The sequence below is a fragment of the Larimichthys crocea genome, chromosome XXII (assembly GCF_000972845.2).
Source record: "Larimichthys crocea isolate SSNF chromosome XXII, L_crocea_2.0, whole genome shotgun sequence".
Classification (NCBI taxonomy): domain Eukaryota; kingdom Metazoa; phylum Chordata; class Actinopteri; family Sciaenidae; genus Larimichthys; species Larimichthys crocea.
In genome coordinates this window covers 714657-731979 of record NC_040032.1, presented here as the reverse complement: position 1 = coordinate 731979, position 17323 = coordinate 714657, and the positions used below count along the sequence as shown (strand labels likewise).

Here is a 17323-nt window from a genome sequence, read left to right as displayed (position 1 = left end):
CGCGACGGTAGTGACGTCACTCCTCAGGGCGTCTAATATGGAAACAGACATCCATGTTTTAGCTTCCTTCTATTTTAAGTCATCAAAAGTTTCTGCACAAAGACCTCGTATGTTCGCTGTGTCATGTTAAGTGTGTGAGACGTTCTTCAACATTTATTCTGATGGAAGGAAGTGTGTGTGTACGTGAACTCAACATAAGAAACAAACATGCTCTATGTTTATCTATGAGCAACACAAAACTAGCATCAACATATAATAAAAAAGGTGTCAAAGCCTTTTTTTCTATTTCCATCATAACTTTAATTCAATATGTACAACTAGTCTTATTAAAGCACTGCAATTTGCATTTACCACATTGAGATATTACTCATCTCCTGTCTACTGTTTACCGACATAATAAAGTCCAGAACAGGGACTGACCATATCTCTGGCTTGGTCAATAAGCCCACTATGTATATCTACAATCTGATCATTCGAAAAAGTTTTAATCTCAGCTAGAACACACGATCACCCGGTTGGCATTCGTTTGCTTGATACAAGAATAGGTCGAAACAGTCAGAGTACAGCAGTCTGTACATTCTGATTAGTGGGGTGTCAGAGTATTTGAGTCATCTTTTCCCCCTCCCACAATTAGAAGAGACACCATGTTAAAGTTAGTAAAGAGATGTGGTCAGTTTGACAGCAAAGACACAAACAGGCTGAATGACTCCTTCAGGGGATTCAGCACGACGTCACCCCAAGAGCTGGACACTTTGGACATTTTTCTTCATAACTGTGTCGTTATGAATCCTTTCATCCGTCCAAACAGATCACTGGTACACACCATAATCAGTTGGCTAAATCAAAGCTATGTAAACACCAAGTCACATTTTCTGTTAAGTGTATACCTGATCTGACTACGAGCTCACTGTCAACACTGATTTGTAAACAGCATGTTTCTCTTTGTAAAATTGACCATCATCTGTAACGTTTAACATTTAAAGAAGCTTTCCACTGCGCATTGATGGTGAACTGTGCGCTTTGACACTTTTTGTTGTGAGATACTGGAGGCAGTTAACCCTTGTTGGATTTGTTAATGCTAGTGCAACAGGGCTCATGTGTCATGTTTCTACTGGAACACATTTTTTATGAAAAGACGTTTTCAGCCCGTGACCAGCACTAGAACTGCTAAATGTTTGATTCACATCTCCTCGTATCTCAAAACTCAAACAGAGATGAAAGCAGTTTTTATCTCATCATAAAAAATAAAAAAAAAACATTTAAATCCGGACCCTATAAATGACAGACTGTGAAGAGGAGGAGCATAACAAATTAAATTTGTCTATACACTGTGCATTAATGGATCAGTAACACAGTAACCACGGTAACAGATATACAGTTTGATGATAATCACCTGAAATAAAACGTTCTAGGCCCACACAGAAAACCAGAGTAAAGGAACAAAAAAGAAAAACAGAAAGTGAAACATGTTGATGAAACTCAGATATCCCTGGCAGTGCACACTCTGATGGTTGGTTACGCTCTCTACAGCTCTACAGATCAGTGTGATAGTTGCAGTGGCTGATGAGAGGTTCCCCCGGTACTAGTGGTTACTTCAGGGGTGAAGTCTTCATGGGAATCATTATTCTAGATTCCATGTGCTGAATGAGAGGGACTGTGAGACGGAGAAGAAACAACAGTCTGAGATTCCGGTGTCATGCAGCACTGTTTGCACATGCACACACAAAAATCTGTCACTGGGATGAATCAGACAATGTGTTTGCATGCTCTGTAGTAATCTGGACTATGGAAGCCCTCAGCAGTCATGCATTCATACATGTTATTTCCTCCCTTTTCTTGTGATTACTCTTTTTCATAAATAATTCAAGATCTCTCTTTTGTCGTGATCTCAAGTTATTTCATATCATTATGTCAAAATAACAAATAATTAATTCGCCATCTCAAGATAATGAATCAAATGTGATAGAGCTCCATCACACGTGACGTCATGCCTGGCTGACCTGCTGACTGACGGATGTGACGTACTGATGATATACTGCTCTCTGACACTGCTACACTGAATGATGTTTCCTGCAGTAATTTAATAAACTGGACTATCCTTTTGTTTTCTCCAGATCTTAAATGAATTATGTCATCATCTTCAAAAAACAAAGTTTTATTATATTGAGAAGATGATAATTTGTTATCTTGAGATAATGACATAAATAACTAAAAAAAATCTAATTAACTAATTATTACAAGAAAACAGAGGAAATAAAAAAGTATGACCACTTGGGGCTTCCGTAGAGGACAGTCAACAACCTATGTATTTCCTTTGATTAACATTTCATGAATTTCTGTTTAGTGGAAGTTTAGTTTTTGTATTGGAATAGAATCCAAAGTTTCTAGTGAGTAAGGTTCTAGTAAGGTTTAAGTGGGAATAATGACAATGAAATCCTTCGTTTACTGTTGGAGGTTTACTGTATGCAGGTTTTGCAGTGATGAGCCACAGGGTTGTGAGTGCCTTTATTTGTGATGAAACCGCTATGAATCAATAAATCAAAAAAAAAAAACTTTCTGATTTACAGAGTTTCTTGCCATTAATGCTAAAATAACTATCGTTAATATTATTACAGAAACTGGGTTTCTTATGTACATGATGTACAGAAATTGTCACCAGGTCACTTCAGTGCATGCAGACACACCAAGTCTATGAGGTGGGTAGAAAGTCAAAAAGTAGCATTGGGCAATATGGCATATGAAATGAATAACATGATATTTCTTATTGTGATATACATATATCACCATATGACAAATAGAGTACCAGTCAAAGGGTTGGACACACTTCAGAGTGGCTACTTTGAAGTATATAAAATATATTTGATTTTGTTTACCACATAATTCCATGGGTTATGTCACAGATTTAAAGTCTTCACTGTTCTACAGTACAATGTAAAAATAATACAAATAAATACAGAATAACCATTTAATGAGAAAGTGTGTCTAAACATTTGACTGGTACTGGTTCTGCTTGGAATCATTCATTTGGACCACAGACACATTAGGATCATATCATCATCATTCAATAATTCCACTCAAAATTGATCATATGACTTACCTGTGTAATAGACGACCTCGTCCCAGCCATCACGCTGCCAGGCTGCATTTCTGATGTTTTCTCTGGACTGAAGGTCTTTGTAAGCTGGAAAAAAAGAATGTTCATGTTTAAATGGTTTCTGAGCGATGGACTCTAAAACATATGCACTAAGTCATATAGATCAAGTCCATGACCTTAAACATATGTAACATACGGGGTTTCCTGAGTATTAAAACGTCAAGAGGACATCAAAGATGGCTTCTAGTAACCTGATTAATATATCATCATCATGTTTGTGTAATTATTTGTAAGATAGTGATGCATTTGTATACATCCCCAATATGTAAATATTATAGAAATAAACGTTTGTATGTAGTTTTCTCTGCACAGTTTGTTAAACATGGAATCACTGCTCACCCCATAAGTGGTGAACCGTGTACAGACTTCCAATCTGTGAGAAAAAGCCTCCCACAGCCTCCTGGTTCTGCTGGCGAATCTCAATAGCACGTGCCCTGAGGAACACCAAAGAATTTATGTTACATGAAAAACATAAAATGTTATTAAAGGGTGGTATCAATTAAACCACCAGCACAAATTTGTAGGATTTAAAGAAAAATTAAAGTCATGAAACTGAAATTCACTCTTCTCCAAATCATTTATTTCAAATCAAAACATCAAAGAATTTTGATGGTTCAACCTGAAAATTGTTCATTGTTACATTACCAGGCAAATTTCACACAAATCAAGTTTAATCAGATACACACATATATTAAATATAGGCCAAATATATCAGTTATTCTTGGGATTTACAAATTGTGTGCGATACATCGAGTCATGCTTTGGAGTCATGCATAGAATGCGCAGACAAATAGTACCGTTGACTCATATTCATCTGCTACAATCTGCAAAACCAATAAAATGGTAATGAGAAATAATAACAATAATAACAGCAGTTAATAACCGTAGTTCTACAATTGCCACTAACAAAAAGAAACCAAATGAGCTTCTCAAGTTTATTAACAAAATAAATATAATTGAATGACTATCTGATAATAAATGAAAAATGAGAAAGAGAAACAAAGTTACCAGTAATTCCCCCACTCGATCATCGTCCCTGGCTGCAATAATAATAATGTGACATATATAAAACAAGTTGTCTGACAGAGAATAACATATTCATGCTGAATGTAAGAACGCTCATGAATGAACTCTGTCAGAGACAGTTACCCTGAGTTGGTATGATCGGAGCTCATAGATGTTGGGTCCTGGACGGGGGACAGGTTCATTCCAGAAACTGAACTCCAGCAGCAGCTGGTTCCTACGAGACAGCAGCATCTTCCCCCTCTCATTCCTGTAGTCCATAAACTTCTACAGCAACGACAAAGAACAGCAACATAACGCTTAGTACTCTGACTCAGTACACCAACTATTACATCTGTAATATTAAACTCTGGTCAGATAGCAGGATAGGTAAGACAATAAAGTCAGCTTGATTGGTGGCAGCAAATGAATTAGGATCATTTATGTGGATGAACAGTCTAAAATCCTGGAATAACAAATCACCTGTTCTCATGACGGGGTATAATAAAATATACAGTCTGTAAGATCTAAAACTGGAACAGAGAACAAAGATAGAACAATCGTGGTTACGTGGGACAAAATATTTGTTGCTAGTGTTATTAAAATTTGAATTATACTGGGGTTCAGATGTTTTGACTCATATAGATAGTGTGTGTATATCCTGTCTTTTGCATGTCTTGTGCACTTCCCTTAGTTGGCCTCTGATTTACTGAGGCTGGCAGGGAGGGACAATTGTAAATCAGTAGTACAAGGACAGGAGAGACAGGCTAGGGGAGTACCATGTGGATGTAAAATATAGTGCCCATTGCTGAGCATGTTAAAACCAAAAAATGTTGTGATGTTATCTGTATCAGGTGGGAGGTGTCCAAGACAGCCCATTTTTAAAAAATGTAAAAGAACCTACTGATAAAGCTCCTCAGGGAGCCTTTTCTCTGTAACCCCTTTTGTGTGTTGCACTGTTAAACGCTCCTCCTTGTACAAGAATAATAAATCCAACTTAAACTTTGATACTTTGAATCCAATCTTCCTTTAAAAATTCCCATAACAATTAGCTGTTAACATTCACTTTCATCTCCTCTTGGGTTATCTGATGTATTTTGTTGGAATACATGTGAATTCCTATAAGAATTTATAGAATAATCTGTTATATTTTGTGTTAATCGCCTAAGATGTTATTGTAGTTGTGGGAATGGGCAATGAAATAATGTTCAGGCCGTGTTAGAGATAAATTTACCTCCTAATCCCTAATCTGATCAACAACTTCTTTATTTCCATTTATTATTATTTTATTATTTTAAATAATTAGTGTTTACTTCGTAATAAGTAATATCATAGATCAATGTAGGTACAACACCTGAAACAGTTAAATAGTTACATAAATTTGCAATATAAATATTGTACTTATTTTCATGCTGAACAATGTTCAGACAGATAAGACGTGATGGGTTCCATTAACTGCACTTACCTCATTTACAATCTGCCAAGTTCATTTCTGTAAAAAGTTTTAAAGATAACTGCAACAAAATTACAATCACACCACACAGCTGGAAAATCACAGATAGAGATGGTGAAACACATGATGGCCTGTGGGTCTAATTTGAGGGGTGCACTGCCATAAAACGGTGGCCTACAGGTCACAGACTGCCAGTAAACTAATCCGAGCACCCGTTACCTTATTCTGCCTGAGTTTGTTCATGACTTCGGTGAGAGCCGGGTATCCTCCCCGATATCTCCACAGGTGAACTAGAATAGAAGGAGCAGAGGAGCCAAAAATAATGCAGCTCTTGAATAGATCTCGCTGTGTTAATCTCTCTAGACCACCTGTGATCTGAGCTGACATGATGAGATCCATTTCTAAAATCCCATCTGCTGACTGAAGATACATTCACATTTAGTAAAATGAAAATGTTCAGTGCAAATGTTTTTCCTGTCATGTAGAAAAGCATTTTCTCTGCTACACATGAGTTAGTATCAGTTAAGTCTGATCACTACCAAAAACCCAGCCACACTGTTTGGTGATAAAGTGACACCTGTGATGAATAAAGAAATCATCTGCTGATCTTACAGAGGAACCATGAAAAGGGGGCAGCATGTTTCCTACAGTTTCTTATGAACGTAATGGATATAGTTTCCCAGTGAGCACACTGTGAACATATTTTATTGATGCAGCCATTTAGATCATCTTTACTGAGTTTGCAGAGATCACTGCGCTGTAACGTTGGAGGCAGATTACAGCTGAGGGGTGATGAATGTCACAAGGACAATATGGACAACATTCAGGAAAAGTGCAGTACAGTCACAGCTATAATTAACTCAAACATAAAAAATGCCAAAGCACGGATCTGAATACAATCCAACTTTATTTAGGATTCAAATAATGCACAGATTATATTTGCCTTGCATCATGTGATTGGCTTATATAGTCCACTTCAGTCAGGGGTTCAAATCATTTCATCTTGTAGGGCTGCAACTAATACTTCTTTCATTATCAGTTAATATGCTCTGTATGTGTACAAATATGCATTTCCACAGTAATGACATTATGATTATTTTTGTCGATTTATTATCTGTTGCTTGATTCATCAATTGGCGCTTTGACTATTTTGTCTGTCTTCTAATGACTGTTGTATGAACTTTATGTTTTATTTAGACTACCTGATTGAATTGGCTATCAGCCAATCACTGCAGGTTTATCACTTGTTTGTGTGTACGATAACATTCAGACATGGACCGTGCTCTTACCTGCTTGATCCTGCTCTCCGTACCATGTGTTCCAGGTGCCCACAAGCTCACAAGGGTATTCAGGGTCACCGTGAATGGAAGGCAAGACGTCCTCACTAAAGGGCACAAACATAGACTCATGTCTAAAAGAGCACTGTTTACAAAACTAGCAGCTTGGCAAAGCATCGGAATGAAGTCAATTAAGGAACAGAGGCTCCTTACCAAAGTTCATTGTAAGCATCGAGGCACTCAGGCTTCACATTGTGAACTGTGAAGAAACAACAAAACATCCGAGGATAACACATTATTTAGATTATTCCACAATAAGATGTGCATTTTAGAACACAGAGTCAGACTAATCTTTTTCAGCACATCACAAACACAACACGTACACTGTATTTTGTACAGATTGTTGTCCTCCTTCTTGGCAAGCAGATGAGAGTGAGCGTCCTTTCTGGGGTCGACCTTTCTAACAAACAGAGACTTGAACCAGCTGTCTTCACGGAAACCGGAGAGGCTCCTGTGATGGAACAAAACACACAGGGTGGATACGATCAGACTCTTTCTGCTACACAATGAACAAAGAAGAGACTAACGACAACAGCAGAGCAGACCAACAAGTGCAGCGTACAATTATGTTGCCTGTACTCTGCTGTAATTCACTAAGTCTCTGAAGCACATCACGTTTTGGCTCCTCCTCAGTCAGTACACTTCTGGCATGCTCAGTAGCTACAGTCTGGTTAATTCTTGCACTCGGGCTCCCTGCAACAATAGTCATTTCTTACTTACTAATATATTACTGTGGCAGCCTGGTGTGATAAAATGAACAAACTCAGTCAGTCATGAACTGTAGTAAATGTATGTGATTAATGAGAACCGGTCATGACAGGTCAGAACAGGAGGGAGACAGGTAGGTCTAATGCACACACATACTGCTGTTAAACAGTGCAGTAATGTCAGTCATGAGCTTGAGGGCTCAACAGTCTTGAGACCTGCTGGTGTGGGATGGGATGCTGCGGTAAAAACTTTAAATGTGTCTTACTTTCTCAGTGTTATCATTAGCTTAGTTTATGTGCTGTAGACATGGACCTGAAATTCAGGGGAGGGAGAGAGGGGATGCACCAAAGGACGTAGGCTGGAAACGAACCCTGGTCGCTAGGGTAAGGACTTTAGCCTTGATGCATGGCGTGCATGCTCTACCCGGTGAACACTGAGCCACCCCACGTCTCTGTCTGTCACTGCCTATGGTGGCAGGGTTATTCTTTCTATAGTTTATTATTAGTATTATATTCTTCTGAGTTAGACTGACATACCAGCAGATATCAGTTTACTGCACACAAAGTTTGGCTCGTGATGAAATGCAGTATAAATAAAACAACCCCACGCTTCTTAATAAGACTGAGGTCAGGGTGAGAGCACGAGGTAACACTGTATAATAGACAATAATAATTATAATAATGGCTCAGCAATAGAGGCTTAACTGTCAATACTGGCAACAAGTTATTGAGTCCAATGAGTTCCTGTTGTTTATCAGGAAGCAGTCCTCTGACAGTCTGTCTGCTGAACCTGGACCTTTATTACTATTACACATTCAGCCTAACTTCTACACAGGGCAGCATTTCAGCCACATTCACAGCACAGCTCGGTTTACAGACAGATCACACCGTCCTGCTGAGCAGCGTCTGTGTGACCTTGAAGTTAAACAGTTCAGGGCTGACACAAACTCAGCTGTGATTTTACATTATTAAGGCAGATGTAAAACTTTCACTTTAAGCATTAATGATGAAGTATGGAAGGACACGTGCCGACCCAAGCTGCCCCACAGCTTTGTCATTCGGCAGTGTAATAGTTAGCATTAGCAGAAAGTTAGCGAGTTTAGAGCTAGGGAGCTAATGTGACAGAGTTGTGAACATGACGTTAGCGTTAGCTTAGCCCGCTAGCACAGCGGACTTTGTCATTGGTGCCAGCTCCGCTGAAGCTGAACACGTTTAACACTCTTCATTCTGCATCGGCACCGGATCATTTAACACGCAGAACACTAACCTGGCGACGGCCGGGACCTGTCCGCTCGTCTGAAGCCCTCTCGTCGTGTGTTGAAGGCCTCTGCCGGCTCTTTGAAGGACTCGGGTCGCCATGTTTCCCCTGAAAGCTTGTTTGACCCGGCTGCAGCCGCCGTCAGTCAGCCCGGCTGCTCTCGGTGCAGCTGACGTTCCTTACACTAACGTAACCCCGTGCTAACTTTATGTACCGGAATCAGTTAACGTCGTGTGGTTTATCACAAAGAACCTGGTGCTAATATATCAAAACTTTAAATGACAGGAGTTCATTTTCCACCTGCTCTTGGCTCAAGTGCAAATCTGACATCACTCGTTGTACCTGAGGTGTTAGACTTAAACTAGAATATAATAATACAATGCAACTCATTTCATTGTTAATATAACTTGTATATTACACATGCCTAAACATAAAATTTTCAGTCCTGTATGGACATTTCATGAATGGATAAATCTGACCAACTTACTGAACATAGAAAATATCAAAGCCAGAAAAGAATGTGGCAGTGCATTACACTGATAAAAAAAATGCTTGTGCATGTGCACCCTACAAACTAAGTATCAAAATTTAAAAATCACTTTCAAACATAGCTCTTTGGTCTGACAGTAAACAGATAGAGGCACCATGCATACAGTAAAGGTTCGTTCTCATCGTCATTTTATTGGAAATTCCTCACATACGTGTCTTTAATTCAAAACTACCCGAGCTGGTAGCAAAGATGGTTGGCTGGTCACAATTGATATATGATCACTGGTTTATACACACATATTTACACAAACATCTGCAGAAATGTTATTGAAAAGAGACGTTTAAGATATGACTGCTGCATAAAAGAACGCAGCGTCTATCATGAAGTAGGAGGCTGAGGTGGCTGAGAATCTGCTCCGCTCGGCACAGCTGAGATGCTGAGCTCCTGCAGTTTGTCTGATAACGTTTTGTCCTCTTCCAGGTCAGTCAGAGCCTCCACAAAATCAGTCCCTGCAACACTTTTTCCTGTCAGTGGGTCGACCACCCGACCCACTTTGTGGACTATCTCAGACAGTTCATGTTTCACGTGCTTGGACCTGGCCTCAGGCAGAGCCTTGAGAAGGACAATGTCTCCCACGGTGCACTGTTGCAAAGCATCATGGGCAAAGTAGGTCTTCCTCTTGTTGTAGTACTACAGAGAACAAAAGACAACATTAGACTTATTTAAACGCATCAGTCAGTCTTGGATCAGCCAAACATGTATTCATAGTGTTCCCAATTTGGCTCTGGTGCAGTTACTTGACTTATGACAACATGATCCACTGTTGCACAGAACAGTTTGACAGATTTAAACAACAGTTTTGTTGCAAAACACATCTCTATGTCTTAAATGAAGGCACTGAAAAGGTCAGGAATCATAATAGCACTGGTATAACAGAAATTAGAAACAGTACTCCGCTCATGTGGTCGTCATGTGAGAGAGTAAAATAACAGGTAGACATTACAGAGAAGGTGTGAAGTAACATCTATGCTACAGTCGTCTCTGCACACGTCACCAGTGAATGAAGATCACCTTGAGCAGGTAAGGATCCAGCACCAGCCTCGTGACTCGCACTTTAGCGGTCTTGTGCATCTTGGTCCCGATCACTCTGCCGATGATCCACCTGGCATGGACTGATGCGTGCTTCACAGACATTGTGGAAGGTTCTATCCTGCCCTGCAGAACAGAGGAGCAGGAACATGTTTACATTCATACATTGAAGGCTGAATTCCATTTTTTGTAAACCAAATGCCATGATACAATATTACCTGGCCTCTATCACACTTTAATATATCAATGACTCAGTGATGAGGTACCTTACTACCCCTCTAGAACACTGCGCTCTCAGGATGCTGGGTTCCTTGTGGTTCCTATAGTTTCCAAAAGTAGATTGGGAGCCAGAGCTTTCAGCTATCAGGCTCCTCTTCTGTGGAACAAACTACCTTTCTGGGTTCAGGAGGCAGACACGGTCAACACCTTTAAGAACGGACTTAAGACTTTCCTTTTTGATAGAGCTTATAGTTAGGGCTGGCTCAGGTCATCCCTTAGTTATGCTGCTAGGACTAGACTGCTGGGGGACTCCCACTCTCTCCCTCTCCCTCCCTCTCTCTCTCTCTCTCTCTCTCTCTCTCTCTCTCTCTCTCTCCATCTCCACCACCATCAGTAAACGTACATGTCTCATTAATGCATGTTACTAACTAAACTTCTTCCCCAGAGTTTCTGTGCTCTGTCGTCCAGCAGGTTCTCATGGATCGTGGCTACTGCTGTGGTCCTGCATGACGTCCACTACATATGTTACTACTGTCATTATTGTTACCATATCTCCATTTTAGTTTATAGTTAGTTAATGATTTGCTTTAATAATGACACCACCGTCATCGTCGCAGACTCACGAGGAGACAGACTGAGGTTACGTGCAGTAGTTAGCTCGTGCTAGCGTAGCTAACGTTAACATATTCCACTTTATTTAAAATAAAGAAACACGGCCTGCACACACTGTGTGACACGAACACAGATGAACAGTGAACACAGGATGAGACAAATAAAACTCACAGAAACGTCCAGAATATTTCAGAAGGTCAAAAATCTTCAGTGTGATGTTTCCACCATGCTGCACAGGGCGGCGTGTTTTGATGACGTAACTACGGCTAGTATCGAGGGACTGAGCGCGAAGCGGACAGTTGATTTCAGAATCACTTCAGTGGCCAGGCGTGTGTACACACAGGAGGGCCAGGGGCTCCGGTTCACTGTGCTCTCAGTTGTACATACAGGAATAGACATAGGTACACATTGTCTCCACATTGTCACGTTCTGAAAATCTATAACATGTAAACAAATACGAAGTCAACTTTAATGAAGTAATACATCTGAATTTAATTTTCAGTTTTCTTTAATGAATATTCTGTGTTATGGAGCAGTTAGACAAGTAGTAATTGTACAATATGTTTGTGTTGATTTGTTCTGTACACGTGACATCCATTGCACGTCTGTCCGTCCTGGGAGAGGGATCCTGAGGTTTCTTCCACATTTTTTCCCTGTTAAAAGGGTTTTTGTGGGCAAGTTTTTCCTCACACGCACAGAGGGTCTAAGGACAGAGGGTGTCACTCCCTGTACAGATTGTAAAGCCCTCAGAGGCAAATGTACTTTGTGACTTTGGGCTATACAAATAAAATTGATTTGATTTGATTTAGACCGCCTCGTTAATACAGGTGTGTAAATCATTAATACAGGTGTGTACCTCGTTAATACAGGTGTGTAAATCATTAATACAGGTGTGTAAATCATTAATACAGGTGTGTACCTCGTTAATACAGGTGTGTAAATCATTAATACAGGTGTGTAAATCATTAATACAGGTGTGTACCTCGTTAATACAGGTGTGTAAATCATTAATACAGGTGTGTAAATCATTAATACAGGTGTGTACCTCGTTAATACAGGTGTGTAAATCATTAATACAGGTGTGTAAATCATTAATACAGGTGTGTACCTCGTTAACACAGGTGTGCGCCTCATTTGTGTGCAGTACGTTGGAGATCAAACAGTCCAAGTCTAAGAAAAATATAATGGACTAAAACTAACAACCTTTTTATCCTTTTCTAACTCATTCAGCTTTATTCTGTTGATGCTGATGACTGATGTGCTTTGAGACTAAAAGTGTTTTGTCACAAGTAGGAAATTTATTTTTCATTTTGGCCACAAGATGGTAGCAGAGAAATATTACTCTCTAATCATGAAGGAAAAGCCTCAAAGCACTGAAAAAATAAAAGAAGAGACTCTAATGCTCCAAGTTGAGAAACTGGATAACAGAATACAAACTAATATAAATGTAAATGTACTTTATTTATACAGCCGTTTACAACAGTCCTTTCAGTGTACCAAAGTGCTTTACAGCAGATAATAAATAAAGAGAACAAGAAGTAAAAACAAACAAAATAAAAACAATAAAGAACAATAAAAACAATAAAATACAACAAAATCGAATAAGATAAGATAAAACTGGCATCATACTACTGGTCATACGATCAGACTCATCATACGATAAATATATATATAATATATATATATATATATTATATATATATATAATATCAAAAAGGAAAGTCTTCGTCCGTTCTTAGCATTTGTTATCACAACAGGTCAGGTGTGATGGACTTTTGCCTGTGCCTCACACCACCATTCACTTTAAGTGATGTAACTGCATTTACATTTACAAGGTAAAGCAGGTGAGAGTGTTAAACAGACAGAAGAGATAACAGATTAGTTTTAATGCTGTTGAATAATATATAAGCAAGATTGTGAGAAAAATAACTTCTACCTTTTCACTCCTGTTATCTCAAGATCATAAGCATATTTTCTTGTTATCTGGATAAGAAAGTTTTCTCAGGATAACAAATATTATGTCTTCAAGATAATATCAGATCTAAGAGATCCCATTACTGGTCAGTACTTCAGCATCCTAATTAAGGAACACAAGCCGAAATGTGAATCTGTTGGACACAACACTTCATCCTCATTTAGCACTAATGTATTTCAGTGATCCTCCAGACAAAAAAATACAAATCATAACCTGTTAGAACTGTCCCAAGTTAATTAGACTAAAGGCCTCTAGGCGGCAAAGACGTTGATCATCTGTGAACTGAATGACTCCTGGGTGCTCAAACAAGCCACCTGTAACAGCACCCAATCAAAGCATCCACACTCTTAATGCTGCATAACTTTAGGCCTCAATATCATTTAAACAGGTGAGTTGTATATAAATTTACCCTCAGTACTGTCTTGAACGGGGAAATTAGCTATAGAGACCAAAACTGTTTTTTGTTAGCATGCTGACATTTACTAATTAGCAGTGAAGTAAAGCTGAGGAATGCCATATTTAGTCATAAACCAAATCTAAAATTTGTGCCAGGTGCTATATGAAAAGTCAGGCCATCAACTCTGGGGACCATGAATGTACACAATTTCATGGCAGTTAATCCAGGACTTGCTGTAATAGTTCAGTTTAAACCAGACAAGCATCGCAACCCCTAAAGCAGTTTCTCTCTTTTTCTTGGAAGAGGATTGATTTGATTACATGAAAATCTCAAGATAACAATGTTTTAAACAAGATAGTGATCCTGCTGTCAAAAACCCTTTTGTCTTCTTAACCACTTATCACATATTAAGATAACTCAGTAGGGGGAAAAAGGAACCATTGACATCCATATGGTGGAATATTGTCGATCCTTAATTCTTGTGTCTGCTTTGACATTAGTTTCTTTATACCAAACTTCTGTAAAATGACCACATAAGCACCAGTACCCTCTCCAGCCATTTGGCAATGATAGGAGCTCTCCTGGATCTCTGCTAAAGCAGATATAAGAGACTGAAAGAGGGGAGAGATTAACATAGATGAATTCATACCACAGTGTTAACAGCCTTGTCCCTGAGTAGGAATTGGCTGTGGCTCAGAACCAACCACAGGCAGTCCAATCTGGTCTTAATCAGAGCCATGTTGTAGTAAAGCACAGGTCTGGGTCTCTGTTTCCCATTTAAGGCAGTGCAGCATTGGTATACCTCTGCCAGAATTACAGCATTAGCCAACTTTAGATACAAGAACACTGAGACAATTCACGTAGTACCAACTGTTTTTCATACTGTTCACTGTTCAACGTGTTGTGTGAAAAATAACATGAGGCTAACCTGATGTTGAGCAGCGTTCCGCAGAACAGAGATGCTGAATGCACTGGTTGCTACTACACCTTTATTTAACATATAGTTATGGGACTATAGACTATAGAGTCTGTTTTATTGCACTCATATGATGTAAAAAAGCACAGGAAGAGCTCCACTATAAAGTCTACCGCTTATCAAACCTGTGGGTGGGCCTGCAAGTGCAGATCACATGGTATCAACGGCCATATTGCAATATTTATCTATAGATAGAACTAATTGCTTTGCAGCCAATGTTTTTCTATACGAGAAGGCTGACACTTATCAGCTCCGAATCATGTGAAAGCAGAGCTGCTGTGACATAAGACAGAGTCCTGATAGCACATAGACTGTGCGATTACACATGCATGTTTTCTATGATAACATAGTGACCTCTTAATCAGCAAGTTTTATATTTTCAGATTAACACGCTAGAATGCTGGCCTACATCCTCTGCGTGAGTTATTAGTCTCCAGACATTTCTCAATAGATTAGAATATCTATCTATAAGTGTTTGCGTGTGACTTTGACCTATTGAGCCTATTAATGAATTCAAATCAACCTTTAAGATCTGTGCACAGGGTTATTATAAGCTGGGAAAAGTTGAGCAATTATTAGTGTTCAAAAAAAGCCATCATCATATCCCACCAAAAGTTGCCACATTTATAGCTTTCTCTTTCTTTCTCCCAAACAGCACTTCTTCCCAGGCTCTGCATTGCTCCCATCAAGCTCAACCAATGAAATGCTTCATATTTACGGTCAGGGCCAAAGGTTGATTAAGTGGTGGTTTAAGTTCACTTGAAACAAGCTAGATTGTATCATATGTGTTTTGACCACGTCTAAATGAGTCTTTCTATTTCTGTTCTGACTGGCAATAACTGAAGGCTCAGTGAAAAGCTGGTCACCATAGCCTCTTCCTGGCTGCATCCCACTGCCTTGATCTCTTTCCAAGAACTCTGCATCTTTTGCATATCGAAGCCTTTAGCGTTGTGAGCTTCATCCAGCAGAGAAGCCCAAGGAAGGTCTATCTAGTAGGCACTTCGTGAATATCAGTAGATTAGGACTTGAAGCTTGCCTATAACAATGATATGATATTTCACTATTGCTGAAGGCATACCTGGTCCTGGGCACAAAGAGTAGGCGTATTTGCCTAATTATTTTTAAAAAAATTACTTTTGGACTCATCAACTTTATCTGAGATATGGGCGACTAACTGGGCTAAGGGCTTGTCATCCTAAAAAGTATGCACAAAACCATATCTAATAGATATAATAAGTCTGGACCTGGTCTGTGTGTAAAAACAATAAGGTCAGTCAGTCTCTGCCTCATTCAGATTACAGCACTAAGGGTTAAAAGTTGAATGTGAGATAGCACAGTGGTGGCACCAAGAACCGAGGAAGGGCGAGGTATGGCGGACAGGAAAAAGCATGGCAGCGCTAACATTTGTGGTCAATGTGAAAGGGCAGTGAGTCATAGAATGTGTTTGTTTTCATGGTGGATTGACTGCGGGGTTAATGAAAGTGTTCCCCTTTTTTGGGCTGCAGCCAAAATGTAAACAGAGCTGGTGATGATGAGACAGAGATGGATATCCTCGAGGTCATGTCTGTCTCACTGACTATCTGTGCACTTTCTCTCATCTTTGTTCTGTTCGTTACAGCTTAAGCACTGGCTTAACCTCATCAAACTGATCTTTGAGACAACAGACAGAGGGATGTGACATGTGGTCTGGACAGAGAGTTCATGAAGTCACTCAGCTACAGCAACGTATTTGTCAAGCTTGTGGTTCAGCTTTGATTTTATTGCTCTGTCCCCTTTAGATTATCTATATTATAAAGCATATTCACTTGTATGGCCTAGCTGTATGAGTTATTTTTCTCAAAATTAGGTGTCAAATTGTCTGTTATGGGTGATTGATAAAGAAATAATGGTAACAAGACCCCAACAGTGCTTTAGTGTAGTGAAATAGTAAAATGAATCAATAGCATAAATGGTCTGTCCCAGTATTGACACACTGACACACAGTGTTTCCCAGTCACACATTATATATACTTCTACTATAGGTGTAAATCACAATGCACCATTCACAATCTTCTCCACCACACCAGTACAGCTGTTGAAGGTAATGCATTTATAGAATTGGTTTCAGTCTGACAATCATCAACATGGCCAGTGTTTCAGGGCTTTGGATTCTGTATTCACATGCAGGTATCTGTTTATAGAGATTAAAATTATGTAACAGGATGGTCATGGCTTTATCTCTTTACTCTAATCTGGGGATCGCCTGGGGATTATTCATGAGCCTGAAGTCATGACCAAACCATGATGTCAAGTGAAATATTAGCACACTCCTAATGAGAGTTTTGTAAACAATTTCTATGACTGACTGACTCAGTCTACAGCTTTTCAGTCCTAAAAAGACCAATCAATCCTTTGTGTGCATTTCTTCAATAAGTAACTAAAATATTAACAATATTTTATTGTTAATATTTATAAAGAATCTAAATCAATAAGCTGAATATGTATCGACAGTTTAAGATGATGGTCAAGTTTAACAGGCCCTCTTCATTATGAGTCTGACAGTGCTATAGGTGTGCACTGCTAATTTGAAGTATTACTTTATTGTCATTGTAAATAAGGTCCAGACACTTTGCTGAGTCATTATTGGGAAGATACAGAAGAGCTATTAATATTTC

The 17323-nt window shown here is 39.2% G+C and overlaps 2 protein-coding genes across 2 annotated transcripts; both read right to left on the bottom strand.

Moving 5' to 3' along the window:
• Positions 1-275: 275 nt before the first annotated feature.
• Positions 276-9199, bottom strand: LOC104925785 (protein NipSnap homolog 2). Its single transcript, XM_010739487.3, has 10 exons — positions 8921-9199; positions 7270-7397; positions 7100-7145; positions 6899-6993; positions 5829-5899; positions 4304-4444; positions 4163-4194; positions 3494-3588; positions 3098-3181; positions 276-1654 (listed from the first exon to the last, which is right to left on the bottom strand). The coding sequence occupies exons 1-10, from the start codon at positions 9010-9012 to the stop codon at positions 1590-1592; spliced, it is 849 nt and encodes a 282-aa protein (XP_010737789.1). The 5' UTR covers positions 9013-9199; the 3' UTR covers positions 276-1589.
• A 373-nt stretch (positions 9200-9572) lies between these two features.
• On the bottom strand, positions 9573-11624 carry mrps17 (mitochondrial ribosomal protein S17). Its single transcript, XM_010739486.3, has 3 exons — positions 11493-11624; positions 10473-10616; positions 9573-10091 (listed from the first exon to the last, which is right to left on the bottom strand). Exons 2-3 carry the CDS (start codon positions 10593-10595, stop codon positions 9780-9782), a joined length of 435 nt encoding a protein of 144 aa, XP_010737788.1. The 5' UTR covers positions 10596-10616; positions 11493-11624; the 3' UTR covers positions 9573-9779.
• Positions 11625-17323: the final 5699 nt, after the last annotated feature.

What these genes read in the sequence shown, in the direction of transcription:
- mrps17 (XM_010739486.3), bottom strand. Translation starts at nt 10,595, where the DNA reads ATGTCTGTGAAGCACGCATCAGTCCATGCCAGGTGGATCATCGGCAGA. An exon ending in TGGATCCTTACCTGCTCAAG is followed by an intron (nt 10,092 to 10,472) that starts GTGATCTTCATT and finishes TGTTCTCTGTAG; the next exon opens with TACTACAACAAGAGGAAGAC.
- LOC104925785 (XM_010739487.3), bottom strand. Translation starts at nt 9,012, where the DNA reads ATGGCGACCCGAGTCCTTCAAAGAGCCGGCAGAGGCCTTCAACACACG. An exon ending in CAATCTGTACAAAATACAGT is followed by an intron (nt 7,146 to 7,269) that starts GTACGTGTTGTG and finishes GTTTCTTCACAG; the next exon opens with TTCACAATGTGAAGCCTGAG. An exon ending in ATCGAGTGGGGGAATTACTG is followed by an intron (nt 3,589 to 4,162) that starts GTAACTTTGTTT and finishes GGTGTTCCTCAG; the next exon opens with GGCACGTGCTATTGAGATTC.